General features: G+C 36.9%; 1 protein-coding gene across 4 annotated transcripts in view; it reads left to right on the top strand.

Annotated features, from left to right (window-relative positions):
• LOC124883699 (rho GTPase-activating protein 42) overlaps positions 1 to 22,344 on the top strand; it is a 135,443-nt gene that overhangs the window by 44,805 nt on the left and 68,294 nt on the right. For all 4 annotated transcript variants that reach the window (XM_047390938.1, XM_047390937.1, XM_047390936.1 and 1 more), the window contains exon 3: positions 5,479 to 5,540. In XM_047390938.1, the coding sequence (XP_047246894.1) occupies positions 5,479 to 5,540 (62 nt within the window). The remainder of the gene's footprint in view (positions 1 to 5,478; positions 5,541 to 22,344) is intronic.

The following is a 22,344-nucleotide window of genomic DNA, read 5'->3' as shown; positions in this document are numbered from 1 at the left end:
TAAAAGCTTTAAACAAGAATTAACAGTTGAATAAACCTGGAATTTATAGATCATGCTCAATTCCCTTTTAGTATCTTCCACTGTAATGCTGTTTCTTCATATAATTTTTGATGGTGTGAAACACTAATGCAGTTCTTCTTTTGATGAACAATAAAGTATTCTTCAATCAAACAATTATCTTGTCATTGTGAATAAACTGATTATAACCAGCCCTTATTCAAGAATGGAAACCTTAATTTATTGCCTAATTTGGAAACTGATGTACCACAGCTTTTATCTAGGGGCTTTTTCATAAAACTCTTCAGTTTTTAGCTATTTAGTATTTATGGCTATTACATACAAATGACCTTTTGCCCATAATTGCAAGCTCCTTTTGACCCTTCAGTTTTGGAAAGCTCTTGGCCTTGTTTGTCTCTTTCACGCATTTGCACAAACATTCACACACCAGTCCAGCAGAGCTGCCATGCAGAGGCACTTGTCTGCCACCATGAGCCAATGGTAGATCAGTATTTTGCCTGAGGACACTATAGCTTGAGGTGGGGGCAGGGATATAACTGCCAGCTGTGCTTTTTCCAGTGCATTTATGCTTGGCTGTAAAAGGAAATACACACAACCTTGGCCTGCCACAAAAAAAATGTATGGTGCATGCTTAGTGGTGGTTGCTTAGCATGTAATGGCAGATCAGCATGCAGTGTTTGGTGCATGTACACAATAAACAAAAAACACATGGTTGGAGCTATTTGCCTGGTAGAGATCTTGTCACATAGTCTACACGCCCTTGCCAAAATATTTTTCACATTTGCATCATGTTACAACCACAACATTCAAAATATTTTATTGTGGTTTCATTTTAAGTAGTGCAAAATTGTGAAGCAGAGGGAAAATGCATGGTTTAAACAAAAAAATAAAACCAGAAGATTTTTAAATATCTGATTAGTTTCCTACATAAAACATAGTTTTAGGAAAGCCATGTCATTTCATTTAACAATAAATGTTTGAGCAAGTACCAGCAGGAAATCATTGCTTTTAGACTAAATTTAATGTGTAGATTTAGCTTTGTGTAGGCCTTTAAGTTTGAAATTGCCTCCTGGTGCTACCCCTATATCATATAGTTAAAGCTACTGATTGTCTATGTTGCCTCTTTTGTATTTTCCCTTCGACAAGTCTTGTGTAGTATCTTGTCAAGTCTCCAGGACATTTGAAGGACTAATTGTGATCAGTGTCAGAGATTAATGGAGGTGGAAATTCTCCAACCTCCAACAGGTATGTGAAAGCAGATGTGCAGGGGGATGTGCCGGCTCTAATGGGCAGGACTGTCAGTCTGGCTTTTTCCTTCGCCTCTTGTTTTGCATCCCACTCATTATCCTCAGCTTAAGTCCTCTGCTCTGTGCCGAGCCATGGTCTGCTGAATTACTGTCCATTTGTGAGGGCTGGACTGGATATCGACCTCCTCATCTTGAGACTTTAATGTTCATCAGAATGCTAAATGACCAGACCAGTACAAAGCTGCAGTAATTGTATGAGGGCCAGGGATGCAGCGGCTAATTATGTTAAGTGGAAAAATCCACACCCAAAGCCAAGTCTCATTAGAATAAAGCACACTTTAATTTGAGGCAAATGTTCCCAGTCCCAAGCCTGCAATAATGGATCTGCTAATCACAGATAGAACAATAGCAATCTTAGTGTCTCACCTGTAAATCAATTTTGGTATTTATTGGGGAAATAATCATCACAGTGAAGTAAAATGACAATATGTAAGGAACTAACTTAACTCAAAGCAGTAATTAGGCCAGAATTGTACAAAAAATATATACATTTTTCATTTAAGCTAAAAAACTTTCTTTGTCTGTAAATATGCTCTATCCAGTACTGCTCAAATGGCATAGCTTTAGCTTCACCTGGTTCAAATTCTGTAAAAAAAAAAATCTCCTATTAAGCACCTTTTGCTGTCCGATTAATAAGCGATTAACCAAAAACTTAGTCGACAGATTAATCGATTTGGAAAATATTTGTTAGTTGCAGCACTAGTGTTAATACCAAATTCAACACCGGACCAGTTTCTCATTTACACTCTCAGCAACACTGATGTGTTCACTCACTGTCTTAGAGAGAAAAGGCCGTGATAACTATTTGAGGGGGACAATGAAACAGCCTGTTGAAATCAATCTTGTCATCAATGAAACCAAGCTTTCTGACTGACATAGCCAGACCCTTGAGTGAATACCACCAAGGGTCTTGATGCGGTATTGGTGCAGTTCACTTTGATGCTCCCAGCCTCCCCACAAAACATTGGGATGTTGTGTGAGCTCTCAGACGGGTTCACCTGACCTTTTATTGATTTCCCTCGATGACTTCCTGCAGTGACATTCACATGCCATGTCAGTTATCTAGGAATCAATGAGGGCAAGGGATTGATGTTGCTATAGAAATTTAAATTTCTTTTTTAGAAAAGTTGAAGTACCTTTCCTCTGAAGGTCAGTTCTTGAGTTTCTTGGAGTTAAATTTTTTTTACGGAGAAAATAATCCAATGTGCACAAGGCAAGACGAAGAGTTAAATCGAGCAGGAAATGTCCACCTAATCCACCTAATCAAACATATTTGAGCTAACTAATATTTGGATACAAATTTCTCAGAAAGTTGCAGGGAAACTATCCAGATTGTCTTAGATATTTGACCAGTCTTCTTTTCAGTAGTCAGGCACAAACTTGGCTTTTAGGCATCGTCTATAAATGTTAATTATGGTTAAGGTTGAGGCCTTTCCAAAAGCTTAGTATTAACCTGCCAAACCTGTTTGTAGTGTTTTTCAAGTATGTGCTTTAAAGTATGAACTGTATAGCAGTTATGTTGGGGTACAGTTAAAGAATTTTGTGCTATTACACCCTCCTCATTATTCCATACACATTGTTCAATGCACAGATGAAACGGACCCTAAACATGATTTTACCACCACCATGCTTGACAGTTTGTATAGGATTCTTAAGTGTTGCAGCAGTTTTCATTTTATGATAGGCTTCTTGGACACAGGGTTGTTCTAGAGCATCCTAACCTACATAGTTCTTTTCAAGTGAGGGTGACAGTTTGGGTTAAAACTTGAACACAGTTGAGTCTCCTAACTGGACAGTGATCTCAGATATAAAAATTGGGTAAAACGGGTTACTGTTAAACAGTGTTGGGAGTAACAGCATTACAAAATAACGGCGTTAATAACTATGTTCTTTTTCAGTAATGGAGTAATCTAGCTAATTACTATTCTCATTTCCGTAACGCCGTTATTATTTTTCTAATGTGACGCGACGCGTTACTACAACTCAATAAGCGGGGTTTAATAAGAGCACAGTCAGCTGCTGTGGAGAGATCTGCTTTTCTCCTGCAGCTGCAGTGAGCTCTTCAAGGAATAAGCAGGAGGTGGGGGAGAGGGGCATTGATAAATAGCAGCATACGTGATGCCAATTGGCTGAGAAGGCATCAGGTAGGCGGGTTTTCAGCACACAGACAGAGTAAATCAACAGCAAAAGAAAAACCTGAAGATGGAGGGGAGTCTTGTAAATTCAAAGACAGCATTCGAAAGTTGGATGTATAGGCAATATTTCGCGTTCGCTGAAGTTAAAGGCAAAAATGTGCATGTGATTTGCCTGTTAAGTCCGGGAACAAAGAAATGAACCACGTCCATGACCATCAACTCCAAGCTTATGAAGCGCTTCGCATCGTCTCACCCTTACACAACCCGAGCCCTACTGCAGCCAGCAGGAGCTCCAACAATCCTACACCGTGCAAACAGAAAAGGCTTGATTTTTCTGGTCCGCAACTTGTAACATCATTTTAAATTCTAAAAAGTAACTGAATAGTTACTTTGCCTAGTAACTAGTCACTTTGATAGTGCAGTATCTGAGTAACTAACTCAGTTACTTTTTGGGAGAAGTAACTAGTAACTATAACTAGTTACTAACACTGCTGTTAAACTTGCGGAATGGCCCTGACCTCAGCATAATTGAAAACTGTTGAACTATGCTTAACAGCCATGTCTTTGTGAGGGAACCAACTAATTTAAATGAGCTCTGCCATTTCTGATAAACAGACTCTCTGCCGGAGACTTTGATGGCTAAAAAAAGTGTTGTTTCTCTATGAGCTGCTGAGGGAAATTTAACATATTACTCGGTGTGTGTTATTTATATATTGGAACCTATAGATTTAAGTCTGCCACCATATTAATTATAGAAAAAACTCTCCATCCAGTTCTTATGTTTTCAAATCACCAAAGTTGTTTTATATGGCTGAAAAAATGGTCCAAATGCTTCCTTAAAACTCAAGTTAATGTGACATTAATGCAAACAGTGAGTGTATGTCAACTATTCACCAGCAGTATATAGCATTAATATAAACTTATGCAATAATTTTTGCATAAGTTTAAAAAAAAACTTATGCAAAAATATTTTTTATTAGCTGATCAGGGTTATTCATCCACTTTGATTTTATTCAGTGATTCATCACATTTATTGCCAATCCTCCATTTACAAGTGAATTATATGCAAGCTGTAACCCCACTTTGATTCCCATTTCCTTCCTAATCTTGTACCATCAGCGGATCCCGCTGTGGCCTTTACCGCCCCCCCCCCCCCCCCCCCCCCCCCCCCCCCCCCCCCCCATAGCCTTACTCTGTTGATAAAGGAGCTGGTAGCATTCAAAGAAGTCCAGCTGCTTGCAAGAATGTTGCCACAAAATCATTGCTCCCTGGTTTTTGAAAGCTTTAGTGTGCAAATAGACCAAAGTGTCCACAATGATGCATGAGTCCCCTTGCCAAGCTGTCGGGGCTGATAATGATGTTACTGTGTTGGCAAGCGGTGCAGCTCGACCACTGCTAAATGCCCGGACATGCATTGACATGGGGGTTCTCCAGCAGAGGCCAAATTGTATCAGGCCGTCTACTTAATGAGGCTGTGAAGCTATCAAGGCACAATTCTCCAGCAGATACGGTGGAATACATTGTATTCTGAAATCATCTGGTCATGCGGGATGTAATCTAGGCTACTGAAGTATATCCCAGATGGTGCAAACACATCTCCACCCCATCACTCTCTTTTACATTGGGGCAGTATATTGTGAAGCCTTGCAGGGGATGAAAGAAAAGAGAAGCGATCAGTGGAATCCATTCAATTGAGGTATTGTTTCTTACTGCTGGGTAAGGCTTGGATTTAAATTGGACAGCTGCATGCTTTTATTACATTCTGAAATGCACTGCACTGAAGCTAAAAAGCAAATAAACATTTTGTACAATACTGTCCTGTGGGAGGTGCCTGAAACATCACATCTTGAACGACTGTGGCACCGTGTTTGTTCTTTATATTTTTGTCTCATTTTACTGGTGCGATTTTGTTGTCTGTACAGGCACAAAGATATCTTGCATATGAAGGACTTTCAAAACAAAGCTATGAATTTTTCCCTATTTATTGTTTCTCAAATATATATATTTTTTTATTTCAGCCCAGTCTTTCAAAGAGTTCTCCCAGCTGCTGAACACCGTTGAAGAGGAAAGAAGGCGCTTGGTAAGAACACAACATTAGACACACAACAGGAGTACAGCAAAACAGTGCTACACTTTTATTGTGTCAGTTGATTAACTGTGCTATTAATAACTTGATGTACAAAACAAATAAAAAACACAAAATCCCACTTAAAAATTATATTGTTATTAAAAAGCAATTATTTGGCTGTCTATTAGTATATGTGCTGTGAACTGTTATGTTTGTTCAGATTCTAAAGTCCAAACATTTTCTTTATAAAACATAGATACAAATAAAACTTTTCCTGGCTGAATATGGTACCAGGAACTAAAGAATTTTGCAAAAATAGGTAAAACTTTTAAAGAAAATATACTTTGGTTGCAAAAGCCCAAGGCATTCCCAGGCCAGCCAGGAGACAAAGTCCCTTCTGCGTGTCCTGGGCCGTGTCCTTGGCCTCTCCCAGTGGGACGTGCCTGGAACACCTCCTGGGGGAGGCGTCCAGAAGGTATCCAATACAAATGCCCAAGCCACCTCAACTGACTCCTCTCAATGTGGAGGAGCAGCGGCTCTACTCCGAGCCCCCCCTGTAAGGCCAAGCATCTCACCCTATCTCTAGGAGAGTGCCCAGCCACCCTGCAGAGGAAGCTCATTTCAGGCGCTTGTATCTGGGGTCACGTTCTTTCGGTCATTACCCGAAGCCAAATTTAATTTATTAATTTCATATTAATTATTTGTAAAGCCATTAAAAATGTCAAGGAAACTTCTAGCATCTGTTTACTCTACCACTAAAGTTTGTAACATACTAAAATGAATCATCAGATAAGTTATGTCAGACCACTGAGGGAAAAAAGAAAGGTGAACTATTCTGACACAGGAGAGCACTGTGAATTCACTATGCAGAACAAGAGCCCATGCAAAGCTTTTGCTCTATTGCTACTGATTATTTGGTTGCAATTCACAAGGAAAATATTTTCCTTCCCCAAAAATAATTGAGAACTAATACCACAAAGCCAACCTATTATGTAAGGGAGTGTCTACTGACATTCCAATTTCATACTTTTGTATACTTTAGAGGGGTCTTGGTTAACTAATCAATACATAATAAACAATCCTCAATTACATGGAAATGTTGTTCTGAATCCAAATAAACACACTAACATGGCCATAAGGGACTCTTAAACAATAGGGGCTCTGTAACAAAATGTTTTGAGTCTGTATTATTTAAGCGACTGCTTGTTTTTGGCTTTGGCGGGGGGGGGGCGGTGTACAGAAATTTCTGGTTGGTTGGTCTAAAGGTCAGAAAACAAGCCTCCAACAAGGCTGAATGTCTAAAGACAAACCATGCATGACGTAAAGGCCAAGGGCAAAGGAGGTGGAGGAGATTTCTCAGTGGGTGTCTTAGAAATGGACATCTGCCCCCCCATCAGTCTCCACACACAACCTCAGACAATAACACAATATGTATGCAAACTAAAGATTAATTTACAACACTTACTGTCCAGGCATTCTAAAATGCATACTTTACCAAAAAGGTTTTGTAACATTTGTGTAATTTTGCTACTTTTAAACTGAAAGCAGATCTTATATATACTCCACCATAATGTTTGCAAGCTTTTTAGTCACCCTTTTCAAAAATAGGACGGATAATTGGCATCAATAATCAATCAATAACTTTTGATTGGTAATAAAAAATTATTTGCTCAACTTTTTTTTCATTTGGTGTTCTGTTAATGCAGAGAAAAGGCCAGCACTTTACATTTATTATTTAAGTGTAGATGGGTGGAGGGCTGTCTGAGCTGTCTCAGTATAGCCCAGACTGAGTTGAGTTCACATAGGAAAGCTGTGTATCTGATATACAGGGGTTGGACAATGAAACTGAAACACCTGTCATTTTAGTGTGGGAGGTTTCATGGCTAAATTGGACCAGCCTGGTAGCCAGTCTTCATTGATTGCACATTGCACCAGTAAGAGCAGAGTGTGAAGGTTCAATTAGCAGGGTAAGAGCACAGTTTTGCTCAAAATATTGAAACGCTATAGCCAAACCTTTGGTCACTCATGCCAATGCCAAACGTCGGTTTCAACGGTGCAATGAGCACAAATCTTGGGTTGTGGACAATGTGAAACATGTATTGTTCTCTGATGAGTCCACCTTTACTGTTTTCCCCACATCCGGGAGAGTTATGGTGTTGAGAAGCCCCAAAGAAGCGTACCACCCAGACTGTTGCATGGGGGTGGATCAGTGAGGGTTTGGGCTGCCATATCATGGGATTCCCTTGGCCCAATACTTGTGCTAGATGGGCGTGTCACTGCCAAGGACTACCGAACCATTCTTGAGGACCATGTGCATCCAATGGTTCAAACATTGTATCCTGAAGGCGGTGCCGTGTATCAGGATGACAATGCACCAATACACACAGCAAGGCTAGTGTTATCACCACTAGCCAGAAGTATTTATCACCATTCCTGCACCATAAATGTTGTTTTCTGTACTTTCTTCTGTACTTTCACTGGTTTCTGTGTGTGTCTACAGTGCACCATTTACAGCAGTAGTGTAGTAAATAAATACAGCTCTATAGGTAATTTAATTTTTAAGGTGATACTAACCATCAGAACTTTTACCACAGTAATCATCAAAACCAGGAACCATTTAACCCCTAAGGTGCAATGGTAACTCCTGAAAACCTGACCTGCTGAGAGCAAATGAGATATCAATGCTAAATACACTAAATACCCACCAACTGGTTCTCCTTAAAGGAAAATAAATGAATTTAAAAGAATAAAGCAATTGAAATGATTAAAGAGTAGTGAATATATGTAGACGGTGCATTCCCCTTGTTGTCCTTTTCTAGATTCTCAGACCAGTCTAAACCTCTTTTCTTCTCTTTCAGCATTAGAGAGATATGAAAAGTTTGGTGGAGGGAACTATTTTCAGCTGAAACAGCATATGTAAATATGCTGTAGAAAAACAGTCTACCTTTTTCCTCAGTGTCTCACATTAAATCCGACCACACTGTTCTTGCTTTAAGTTTGTTAGGATTACCAGAAAAATAAGAGAAACCATTTTTACAGAAAAGTTTTGATTTGACTCCCAGCTGGGGGTCTTTCTGCATGAAGTCTGCATGTTCTCTCCTGGTACTCCGGCTTCCTGCCACTCTCAAAATTGCCCTTAGGTGTGAATGGGAGTGTGCATGGTTGTTTGTCCTGTATGTTACCCTGCGATGGACTGGCAACCTGTCCAGGGTGTAACCCGCCTAACTGTTGGAGATAGGCACCAGCTCCCCTGTGACCCAGTACAGAAGAATCGGGTATAGAAAATGGATTGACGGACTGACATTTTTAGTACTTTTTTTAGTGTCACATGTTTACCAACATTTACTTAGTATTTCCTAGTTTTCTTGTAAACTGTATGACTTGGGTCAAAAAAAATTTCTATCCTCCCTCAAGCTTCTCACAATAGTTTATTGGAATGCTGATCCATTCCTCCTGACATAACTGGTGTAACTAAGTCAGGTTTGTGTACCGCCTTGGTCACATACAACCTTTCACTCTCAGTCATTCTCTATTTGGAAAGGTAAATGGACAGAACTCATATAGCGCTTTTCCACTCATACTGACCGTTCAAAGCACTTCACACTAGAGCCACAGTCAGCTTGTCGCACTCACAAACGGGCACATATTCATAAACCAGAGGACCCTTAGATGCTGAGGCTTTAACCTTGTGGGTGATGTCTGGACATGTTACTTCAGTATTTCCACATTATGTTCTTTCTTCATTATGCCATTTATTTTGTGACTTGATGTACCCAGTCCCTTCTTCAGCAAAACACTCACACAACATGATGCTTCCACCTCCGTACTTCTCAGTTGGGATTGTGGTCTCAGAGTTGCAAGCTTCCCCCATTTTCCCCTAAAAGTAACAATGGTCTTTATGGCCAAAAATCTATTTATGTTTCAGCAGACCAACTGTCACTGTCTTTCTACATTTCTTTTAGAGTTATTGCTTTTTTCTCTCTGAGTGGCCTTTCAGCCCATATGACTTGTTTCATTGTGGAAAATGACACTCTCTTACCAGCTTCAGTCAGCATCTTCTTTGCTTTTGTTCTGCGGTTGACATGCACATTTCACACCAAAACACATTCATCTCAGGGGCACAAAACCCCACTCCTTCCTGAACAGAATGATTGGTGGTGGTCCCTAAGTTGTTTATACTCATTTGAACCGATTGAATGCGACACCTTCAGCCATCAGAAAATTATGTCCAAGGATGAACCAGACTTGTGGAGGAAAATAATTATCTTCTTTATATTTTCCATGATTTATTTGGTTCTCATTTCGTGATATAACACAAGGAAGCAGTGTGTTTCCTTGAAATGTTTCCTTAAAAATACATCAACAGTTCTATGCCTCTATTCAAGTCAAATATTTTGAATTAATCCATCAGGCTTACAAAGCCATGATATTGCAATCACGGCTTTCCCAATAATTTTTAAAGCATAGTAGTCGTGCATGTAAACCTTTAAATGTGAAAAAAGTAAAAAAAATTGTTTAAAAAGAAATTCTCATTATTGTGACTTTTTGAAGTACAAATGACATTGCTGATCCTAGCCTAACAAAGACCTGAAAGGTTTTTGTCTAGTTATTGTCAGAAAGTGAATTAAATAAAACAGTTATGTATCTTTTTATACAGTGCATGTAATTATCTGATTTTATATGCATTTCTAATTTACAGACAGATATTATATTGCCAAGTCTGTTTATTTGTGCATTTGCAAAGATTCCAGTTTATTTCATGTTTTCTTTTTGAAAATTCTCAGAACTTTAAGAAGTGTTTTCATGTAAATTTCATGTAATATTTCCTATATTCGGATATCAAAATCGTTGTGTTCTACTTTCCATGATTGTGTTCAAAGCCGGAGACAAAATGTGCATCTTTGAGTTGATAATCAGTGCTGTGACTCTACTTAGGGTGATCTTGAATAAGCTGCATGAAGCCAGAGGTAGGAGAAAAGCTTTTTGTGGAAGCTCTAAAGAGCATTTAGCAGATAAAAAATGTTTTGGATGCACTCCATTATTGTAGACAAAGGTGTTTTGGTGGCACCATATTCTCAGTTTACAGGGACTTAGTTTTATGATGCCTATAAAATATGAAGCTTTTGTTTTTTCTCTTGAATGCACTATGTGTGCCTAATATAAGTTCCTGTTCTGCTAAAGAAACAAAGAAGTTGCAAACCTTTTGTTTAAATGTTTACTCTTGTCTGCGCACCAAACAACGCTTTTGCATATGGTCGTGACTCATCTGATGCCTGTCACAAATAATCGGGGCAGATTTAGGCACGCCTAGTTTTTCTTGTTGTCGTTTTCATTGTGAGGGGATGTCACAAAGGAGAATTACAAAGCTAATTCAGAAGTGTGGATGGCAGTAAGAGGCAATGGGTTCACATGTTAGCAGCTTATGTGTGTACAAGTAGTAGAAACAAAGCGAGAAGAGAGATGCACATAAATGCGTTTTATGGGTTTTTGTTTTAAATCCTCTCATTTCAAAGAGCGCCAGAAAACAAAAAGAAGTCAGGGCCTGATACGAAGAGAGAGGCTAAACTGAAGAGGAGAAATTAAATGAAACCACACTTGAGAGAAAAGAAGACTGTGACAACAAGACTGCATGATTGCAAAGTAATTGGAAAAAAACTTAATACATCAAAGCTACACTCAATAGCTTATATGATGCAGTATTTTATCTGTAATAGATTTAAAAGTGTTAAATTCTATTCATAGCTCTCACACTCCCCCTTATCTCTTTTGTTGCTTTTTTTAAAAGAATCCTCTTTGCATCATCTTTTTCCTCTCTCTCTTCACCTTGCAGTCTGCATCTCATCAGATGTCTGGAATATGCAAGATGCGTGCCTCTGATCTAGCTCTGTGATCATAATGTTGGTGGCGCTAGGAGAGTTTTTCTTTTTCTCTGCTTGCACGCATTTTAAATCTCTGGGGATGTAAGTGCTAGCAATTTGTCATATGTAAACTTAGTACCTTTAAAATTCCAATGATATGAAAAACTTTATATAGTTCTCCAAGATTGTTATAATAGGAGGGTGCTTTACTTTCAACTCAAAGGAGCCCTATTTTCTTCACTGCCCTTATATACACTGAGCGAATCACATGTCTTGGGGGTGTTAAACTGCCACTGATGTTGCTTGATAAGCTGCAGCAGGTCCTGCCCTCATTTTGAAGCTCATTTATACAGATACAAGCTGATGTTACCATCTCATTTATTGTTTGGCACCTTGCCGGGACCATGAGTAGCAACAGACATCTTTGTTGGCTTCTCTTTGCAAACACAGGCTTCTCCTTCACAGTTTTTACAGCAGTGCCACCTTGCCGTTATCTGAGATCTATTATAAATTAGCCAATACAAGACAAACATTTTATGCTTGAGAGCTTTATTTATGATACTATTCCCAGTATAACTATGGAGGCTTCCATTTTAAGTGCAGCTGAGACTCCTTATCCAGAGGGATTGGGTGGGTCGGATGGGCAGTAAAAATTCGGATAGTAATCAGGAATATGTTGCAGTGGTCAGCTAAGAATCAGCATTCAGATATTTACCTCATGTATTCTGACAATTATTTTACCCAATTGTGGTCTGAGCCTATTTTGGACAATTTGGAATATTTTTGATTTTGCCTTAATGACACAAATGTAATATTTACCATGTCTCCTGATCCAAATTAGTTCCTGCTAGTGGATCATAACCATGCTGTAAGTAGAGCTTCAAACTGCAAAAAGGAGAGACAGGAGAAAGAGACAAAAAAGGCAAATGATTGAGAGCTGCCTTTAAGCTCAAACAGGCTGTTCATCAGCTGATCAAAAGTTCTAAAAAGTCCAAATATGTGCATAAATCTTGCTTTCGTGTCATTTAATTTGTGATGGCAAAGGTGTTTCTGTTTTTGAACGTCGTCAGATCGTTGACCTGTACAAGCAGGGCTTTTCACTGTGATCAGTCTATTGTATTTAATCCTCTGTAGTTTGAAATCTAAGATACTCAGACTGTTTAAACCTTAACTGGATATGTTTATACTGAACAAAGATTCTTTACAATACAGGTTGTGATTTTTGAAACTTTTATTCTGTTTGCAAAAACACAAAAAAGAAGGATTTTCAATGCTGCATTGGCATTAGGACTACCTTTGAATTTCACAAGCTTGAAAGGTGCAGTACAGTTTATGGACTGGCCCACCTAGACTGCTATACTCCACACCAATTAGATCTGTAGTGTTGTTTATCCAAATTTAATGCATAAAACAAGGGGAAGTTCTTGTATTGACATTGGTTTTTTTTTCAAAAGAAATCAAATGACCAAAACATATAACACAAAATCTCCGATGTTTATTGCTGAATCAAATAATTTGATTCATTTCATCTCTAACTGGGAATATTTTCTAAATATGTTTCGGGAGTTACTGAAGGAACAACTGAAATAAAGGACCCATGTGTTTGTGACAAACCCTCATATTCAAAAGTTTCTGTTTTTATTTATTTATTTCTGATTCTTACTGTTTTTTAGTGATTATTAGTAGCTAATTCAGAGACTGAAAATAATTTCATTGATTTTAACGTAATGTTGGACAGTAATTTACACATATTAGATTCATGTGCCTGTATAAATCTGGAAGCATTTATTAATAAATCTTAATATTCTTCATGTTCATATTCATTTTTAAATTGCTGCTTATTAGAAATATTCAAACTAATCACATGGTGCCCAGAGTCAGCTTCGGTGATCTTACCAGTTTTCATACCTTATTATTTTCATGTCAATCAAATCATGTTTGGCAAGGCAGATCCAGTGTTGCTGTATTGCTGAAGCCTGCAAATATTTGTAATCATTCCATGAATCCCATCATTAAAATAGATCCAATGTTTATTTTTTATTTTCTGAAAGAATATCTTACAAGAGTAAAGATTCAGGTAGTAAAATTTTGAAGTTATTTGCAAACTGAAAACCCCTGTGACATTTTTAAGAAACATGTTTCTGCACAGTCAAATGAGCTAAATGTTTTCTCTCAAGGAAGAGACATTTAAACCATTGTTAAACTGACCTGAAATTCAACCTCTCTTTTTAAGCTTACAGGCATGGATAATGGCCCATTTGAGGCTGCAAATGATATGTTTTTCCGCTGATAAATAATTCATAGTTTTTTTTATATAAAATACACACTGGTGGTAACAGTTTAATCATTTCAGTGCATAAGAAATACAGAATTAACATTAATTGCTTTATATTTCACAGAATCCTCAATTGTCCAAATCATCATTATTAAAATCTGTGTATTTCAAGATTTTGTAAATACATATTCTAATAAGGTTTTAACTGCAATGTAGAGGCAGAAAAGTATGAAGAGACTTTGATGTAAACAGACTGGAGGCTGAGTTTTATGCAGTTTGAAAGGAAAGAGTGAAGTACAAACAGTCTTTGAATTGTGGTTTTTGACAGTTGTATCACTACAGTACATTGTGACATTTCCAACTATCACGCATGGATCATGTTGAGCTGAATATTCAAAATCAGGGATGACAGGTTAAAAACTGCAATGCACAGATGAGGCAGAACATTTTTCACTGTCTCAGTATGTTGCATGTGCATCTTAAGCCCACTGAAATGGTTTGAAATCTGATTAAGGGAGATAAATGCATGAATGTCAGTGCCCTCGTTATTTTGCAATACATTTTTCTGTGTAATGTGGAAATGTAAAACAAGAAAATTGTTTCCAAATTCAAATTATTACAACATGTGTTGTTTGCATTAGAAAGAAAACAAATGCACATGATAATGTTTCATCTTGGTCTGCTTTGTAAATTTATGAGCAGTTGGGCTGCAGAACTCAATTAGCGCAGCTCGAACCAACACATGTTCACCAAATCTAGGAAATCTCTCCTCACAGGGGAACTTAACATACTCAGAACAAGAAATATTGCAAGAAAAGTAAGTTGAGACTTGACAAACATTTTGCTGCCTGATGGTGTTTTTTTTTATTTTGAAGGCTTGTTACGCCTGATGTATGACAGCAGATAAATGGGCCTGTTACGACCACACTCACATATAAAAAGAAATGTTCAGTAAAAGTAGGTGTTTCGGAAGCTTAAATAAAAATGCAAATTCTCTCATCTTACTGTTTACTGTTTCTGTTCTGAATATCTTTCGACATTTACAAGGAAATACAGAGAAAAAAAAGCTGAATATGACAAAACTCCTTAGAGATGAGTTACAGAAATGTTTATTAGCATATGGCAGTACATTATGTAGGACTACATTTTCCCTTTTCTCCGGTATTCCTAAACTACATGCAGTCCAACCAATTCCAACAAGCCATTCAGGGGGCACAGTAAACGTGAAATATAGTGTTCAGTCAGATGTAACCAAAATGTGACTTTTTATTCTACCTAAATTCTGTGTGGAGATGAAAACTAACACTTTACATCAACCTGAATACAACATCCCAACCATTACACACAGTGTTGGCAGGCAGCTTCATGGTGTGGGTAGCTTTTTTATATCTTAGATTATTACAATATAGCCACCCTTTGCTTTGATGACTGCTTTTGTCTCTTGGCATTCTCTCCATGAGCTTCCTGAGGTGGTCACCTGAAATGGTTTTGCAAAGAGTCTGGAAAGAACTTCCCAGATGTTCATTGAGAGACGGCCGGAGGTTAATATTTCAGTCATCACAGCAAAGGGTGGCTGCTTAAAATATACTACTAAAATGGCTACTAAAATGTAACATATTTAAAGTTATTTTACAATTTTTAGTTTGCTACATAATTGCATATTTGTTCATTCACTGTTTTGATGAGAAAGGTGTTCTAAAACTTTTGGCCTGCACTGTAGTTTAGATCAAAGCATATTGATATGGTACAGTAGCCCAGTCAAAGGCTAGACCAAAGTCACACTTCATCAAATTGAGAACTGTAGTAATACTTTTAGACTGCTTTTAAACAGATGCCTTATGCAACCAGACTGGGCCTGAACTATTTTTGCAAAGAATAATGGGTATAACAACCCTAGATATGACCCTTGATATGCAAGTTGGTGGAGACATACCCCAAAAGAACTGCAGCTGTAGGTTCTATAAAATATAAACTCAGTAGGGCAGAATGCAAATGTATGCCACACTTTTCAGGTTTTTATTTGGAAAACAAATTGAAAACCATGTTCTCGTTTTCTCTTGACTTCACAATTATTCACTACTTTGTGGTGGTCCATCACATAAAATCTTGATAATTTACATTGATGGTTGTGGTTGTAACAAGATAAAATAAGCAAATATCCAAGGAATAATAAAATACTTTTGCAAGGTACTGTAGAAGACAATTTTAATTGCAGCCAGATTCCTGCGGACTTATTATGCATGACGTGTTTAGTTCTCTGCCAGCTTGGTGAGTAGTCAGGCCGTACATCTTTGTGCTGTCCTTTGTTCTCCAGGATTGGTTTGCCAACTACCCAGGTCTGGTATTCCACCTAAGAATTTAACGAAATTGTATTTTTTTCAAAAACATTAACAATTCCCATGTTGATCACCCCTTCGACAGCATACAAAGCTCGAAAGTGGTTCAAGTTCTGCATGGTTTGAGAAGGTTCAGCACCACTAAGCATAGATGACATTTAGGAGTGGAAGGGCAAGGCCTTGATGCTGTGGCTTTTGGAGCGATGATCATTTCCCCAGAGAGACAGAGCCTTTTTATGGCTGCACTGGAAGCCAATTTCAGTTTTCCTGTTTTTGTCTCTAAAAGTAAACAAAAAATCTGATTGCTGTTTTTATGTTCTAGTTTTTCAATAAAACGTTTAGTTGGTTTGGTTGGAAAATATTGCAAAATTTGTTATAAATTATATTTCAAAGACTGCTGATGTAGTCAAAAACAAAAGGAGGTAAATGGCTATAGAAATAAAATTTAAAACATAAACAAATACTGAACAAATACTGAACAAACCATCTAATAATTGAACTGATGTGTTTCACTTTGTTTCTCTGTCAGTTATAAATGTGAACTAAAAGAATCACAGCCATATTTATATCATTTACTGTTCCGTTAAGTTCCAAGGTAGACTTGATGTAATGTCAAATTCTAAACTCACAGTGATTGGTTCAGAGATTACCAGAATTGCCAAAAACACATATAGGCAAATGCCTGGAAATTAGGCAATATATCCAAAACATGAGATGATGCAATACTTGATAATGATAGACTATTTTTGGAACGTTTTTGAACATTTTGGAATTTCACAAATAAATGTTTCACAACTCACAAACTGTGTTTAAAGACTCATCAGTTTAGAATATTTGTGTCTAGGTATAACAAGTCTATATATCACAATATTTATGATTTATATCATTCTAAAATGAAGCCAATGCCAATAAGGCTTTAAAAAAGCACCCCTTTTGTATTTGTACAGACATATTAAAGGTTTAATAACCCCAATTTATGATTTGAAGAATCTCTTTTGAGGGTAGGATAATCCAGTCTAGGTTTTGTCAGTCCGAATAATAAAGGTTTTAAATCAGAAGTGATTAAATGAAATGACCCTCAAGCAAACTCTGATATTAAGCTGCAAAGATGCTGATGCCAACCCTAGGCTGGTGTCGCAGTTTTGTATCTCTATGTAAGAGGAAATGATCAAGATTTTGTAGAACATAAAGTTCTGTCCAATCTTTAAAGTATTTGTGTCCCTTTTGAAGCACTCTTTTTGCATGCTGCCTTTGTGTTATTATCAAGGCTATGGAATTCACAGTTATTAACTTTAACTACCATCTGGGAATGACATTTGAATTCTCTTAAAGTCCTGAAGAGGTCGATTATTAGCCCAATTAATCAGAAAACAGCTCCTTTTCATGTCAAGCATCTGACATCCTGAGGTGAGTCAAACCCCACCTCAGACCATTTGCATGGTGTTGCATGGTCATTGCAGTGATACTTGAGTAGCAGTTTTGTAAATGTTGTAGCAGTGGCACACATATATGGTATACATCGTATGTGGGAGCCTTGGCATTCATGCTAAAGAATTTTTTGATATGTCCTAAAGATCTGTGGCAGTCTGGCTTGGCTGGGGATCAAAATGATAAATGCTACAATTTTAAATGTATAGGAAGGCTATATATTGGCTATAGGCTATATACGTAAGACAGCTTATCTTCCAACACCATTAAAAAATAAGGTAAAACACAATAGAGTGATGAGGACACTTGGGTTGTTATTGGCTAGCGGTTAGCCAGACATTGTATTCTCACATTATTTACAAATCATTGTTATTTTGTGTCACCATCATTTTTACTATCTAAAATGCTTCCAAATAGATGATTTTAAAATTGTTGGATGCTTTTTCAGTGCTTTTGAAGTCTTTATGAGTCCATTGTACCAACAGAGTGCCATTAATTCTTACTAAAGAGAACTACTCCCTGTTTCAAACATAGATACAAGAGGATGTTAAGCTTAAAAAAAACTCACTTTTATATCTCTTTTGACATGACAGTACCCACCTTTCTAGACATGCCTGTTATATAAACAGATCTTAAAATAACATGTTGTTAAGAGGTAGACTCTTACAAAGTGCTATTTAGTTGCCATCGGGGTGTAAATTTGTTTGGTGAAGTAGGTGTGAGCTATTATTATAAGCCTTGAATGTGATGAGTGTGTTAGGCTTTACACCTTCTTGTATCTTGAAGTACAAACTGAAGTAGCTATGCTTAGTTAATGAAGACATTGGCTGGCGAACAATACTCTGTTAGAAAGAGGCCCCAAACCACCTTCAATACTCTTAAATTGTTTATATGACAGCGCATTTGACACTTTGACAAAAAAGAAACAATGTCAAATATGAACAAAATATGAACAATATGTAGGCACTGTGAGCCTACAGGGTCTGGTTAACTGTCTGACACTGGTGGGGCTGCAGAAGTATCTGCTTTGTAGCTTCCTAATGACACCATATTTTAGGACTATTTCAACATCTTGACTGCATGCGCTCATTGGTTAAAATGTAAAATATTTTGTAAAGGGTTGTCCAAAGTTCAGCCCACGTAATGATCTTGTGCGGCCCTCGACCACAAATTAAGAATGGTATAAATTTGGTTTGCCAGTTCAGATGCAGGTATACATTTTAAAAGAAATTTTAGGGTGCAATGTTTGCTGTTGTGAGGCCTATCAAAAAGATACAGACAAATAAATGTAAGATGCAACACAAAGTATTCATCTTTTATCAACCCCGTTTTTGCTTCAGATTTGATTTGATAGTAACTATGACAACAAACACCCAATGACTTTTACTGAAAAGCAGACATGGGTGTAGGCCTTTATTAAACTTGGCTAAATAAAGCAGTACACCATATCCTGTTCTTGTTCCAAAAAAAAAAACACAAAACATATAGCCAAAGATAATTAACTAGATAAAATTAGGGTGTTGTACGTTGTTTTTTTTTTTTTATCCCTTTCTTTTACTGGGCAAACCTGGGAGACCCTATTTATGTTTCAGGTGTTTGATGATTTACAATTTAGTTAATTGTTGAGCAGGTAAGAAGGAGTAGAATTTTAATTACCGTAAAACTGTTTTTGCAATTTTAATAGAAGAAATAATAATCAAAAGTTACTGGTCCCCCAAATACTTTCGATTTGACTTTTTTGGCACCCATGGCAAAAAGGTTGGACACCACAGACTTAAAATGATTAAACTTACACTGAAAAAAATTACACAGTTTGTGGATTTATGAAAGCTTTGTTCTAATTATTAAAGCACAAAAAGGGATCGTTTTCAATCCTTTCTAGCATTAGGACCGCCTTGGAAACTGTCATAAATACCAAAACATATAACATAACATAATAACTCAGATTATTTAGTTTTTTTAAATAAATTTCATAAATCTCCTCTCATTTTCATGGAGCAAGTCTGTATTGTATTGTCTTGTCTCGGGAGCTGCATTCGTTTTTACTCTGACTATATAGTTATTGGTTGAGCATTCTCACTTTTTATTTGCAAGAGGTTTGAAAATTTGTTTTTGCTTTTAATTAGAAACTCAGGTAACCTTTCCACCTCTTTAAATTAATTGCTTAACAGTAAGGAAATATTTAGCAGACTGTAGTTACATCCTCCATTTTGTTTGTTATAAATTAATAATAAAGATAAATCCAAGCCCGGTTAAATTTATTTCCCTCCTTTTCTTTGGTTTACATTTTATATTAAATACACTGTGTTTTCCACAGAGCTGAAACTGAGTGGTTTAAAGTGTTTTCATGTATGTGGTGCCACTGTTTTCTCGGGATTTAACAGTACAGTAACTCCTGCTCTGTCAGTACCTTGTGTGTTGCACTGTGAACTGTGGAATGTCCCGTTGACCCTGAAACAGTTCTGTGAAATAAAGGCACTCATTGTTCTCTGCCGTATCCACAGTGGCTCATTCAATGAAAGTCTGAGGAGTGTTCGGGTGAACATTACCAAACCTTCCCGAAGCTAAATTACACCTCAGTTATCACAAGCCAAGATGTACCGGGGTCTATCATTACTGGTCAATCATTTATACAAGTATGGGATATTTGAAAATATTAAACTTACTTCTCATGCAGGTCTGTTGTTTTTTGTCACAGTTATACGGTGGTCACTGGTGCAAATGTGTAGCAAATGACTAAACACTCAGCAGATATATTAACATGCTGCAAACCCATAAATGATGCAAACTCCTTAACCCACAAACACACAAAAAAAAAAAAATGCAACAGATAAACGCTGCAAAATAAAATGCTGTGAAACCTAGCATAATGCGTCATCAACGCTTATGCTTTTTAATGACACATGTTTGACATTAAGGAGCTATAGGCTTCTCTTTTTGTTAGCTGAAACCGCTAACGGCTAAAGCTGAACACATGACTCGCCACCATCGATTCAGAAAGGTTTTTAGTTTCCAATTTAGGAAAATAATATTTCCCTAAATATTTTTCCCTACATATTTATTTTACTAAATGTGATAGCTAATTAAATACCACTTAAGATTCATTTATCTGAGAAGGTTTTTGGTATTTATTAAAAAAATAATATTTCCTTAAATATTTTTTTATATTTTCTTAATAATATTTCCATAAATGTTATTTCACTAAATAAAGTCAGCTAATTAAACACCATTGAGAATTAGTCATCCAGAAGGTTGGTTTATTTCAGCAAATCATTCTTTGAAATATTATTTTCTTAAAATATTATTTTATCTGATCTTGCACTGTGAATGGTGGTTTGAAGGTATACCAGTTATTGCCAAAGCTCCAAGACTAACTAAATGTCATTTCCAGATTCCTCAAGATAATCCATGGTTCTCAAAGATAAATAACATTGAATGGTAATGTTGCATCATGGTTTTTAACCACCGTTGATTCACTTGTTCATATTGTACATAGTTGGTCTCCTTTATTCTTTCATTTTGCTTGGTAGTTTTAGTTGGATAGTTCTAGTATAGTAAAGGGTTTGTTGATTGAAGTATGTTGGACTTATAGTTGACTTGTTTTTTTTTAATAAATTCTTTTATTTTAAGAAATTGTTTGAATTTATTTCATGTGTGTGCAGAGTTTTGCTGTTCAAAAATGCCAGAGCTCATTTTATCCTTTACTCTCAATATTCTCCTAATACCACCGCCTTATTGGGCTAGAATTCACAGGTCAGCACTTAACAGACCGAATTATTATTTAATAACATATTTAAATATTAATATTAAATAATATAATCATAATCACAACATCAGTATCAAACAAAGATAGCCTCAGTGAATAAAAAATCAGTTTTCAATTGATTAATTTCATTTATAATGATAAAAAGGTATCCAAACAAAACTACAATGGCCCTATGTAAAAAAGTAATCATCCCTTTTGATAGATCATGAGTTAACTGTGATCTGGAAAGCTGAGTCTAACTTCACTAGCCACACCCAGGCCCAATTACTGCCTAATCTGTAGAATAAAATTTGCCTTAAATAGAATCTGCGTGACAACACGAGGAAGGTTAAAAGATCTTAAAAAGCAACACACCATTCCATCCATTTCAAGAAAAGCCACTGATATCTATCAGTCTGGAAAGGGTTTCAAAATCCACTCATTGAGGCTGCAGTAAACCACAAAAATAGCTATTATCCACAAATAGAGAAAACGTGGGAACCTTCTCTAGACATTTGCCAAAAGTCATCTTAATAATCCCCAAAATTTTCAGAACATTTATACAACAGACTGACAGAACATGTCACATGGTAGGCCTAATATCTTATCTTATTTATGGCACTCCATTTTACTAGTTATTTTACTGGTTTTCTGTACAGCACATTGTGATGTTTTGTATCTGAGAAAGGCACTTAAATAATCTTAACTTGCTTACTTTACTTATGTATACAATGAACTGACAAGACTAAAGTGTAACTTCTGGGAATGGTGTGCAACACTTTGCTTAAAAGGCCATTATACAGTCACTATTAAACACAGTGGTGGTAGTATAGTGGTTTTGGGATCACTTTGCTTGTTTAGAACCAGATGAATAAAATACAAACAAAGGCTTTGGAGTTGCCTAGTCAAAGTCTTACATCCTACTGTCTGGCTGTGACATGACCTTAAGCAGGCTGTTCATGCTTGAAGGCCCTCCAATCTGGCTGAATTAAAACAATTCTGCAAAGGAGAGTGGGCAAAAATTCCTTCACAGTGATGGGACAGAATTATTGTTTTTTTTTTTTTTCACAAATGCTTGATGGCAGTCGTTGCTGCTAAAGGTGGCAAAACTAGTTGTTAGGTTTATGGAGTATTTATATTATTACATAGGCCCAGGTGGGTTTGGATAGTTTTT

Source organism: Girardinichthys multiradiatus, chromosome 18 (genome assembly GCF_021462225.1).
Source record: "Girardinichthys multiradiatus isolate DD_20200921_A chromosome 18, DD_fGirMul_XY1, whole genome shotgun sequence".
Lineage (NCBI taxonomy): Eukaryota > Metazoa > Chordata > Actinopteri > Cyprinodontiformes > Goodeidae > Girardinichthys > Girardinichthys multiradiatus.
Note: the sequence above shows the minus strand (reverse complement) of the source record. Positions and strands in the feature narration are given on the sequence as shown.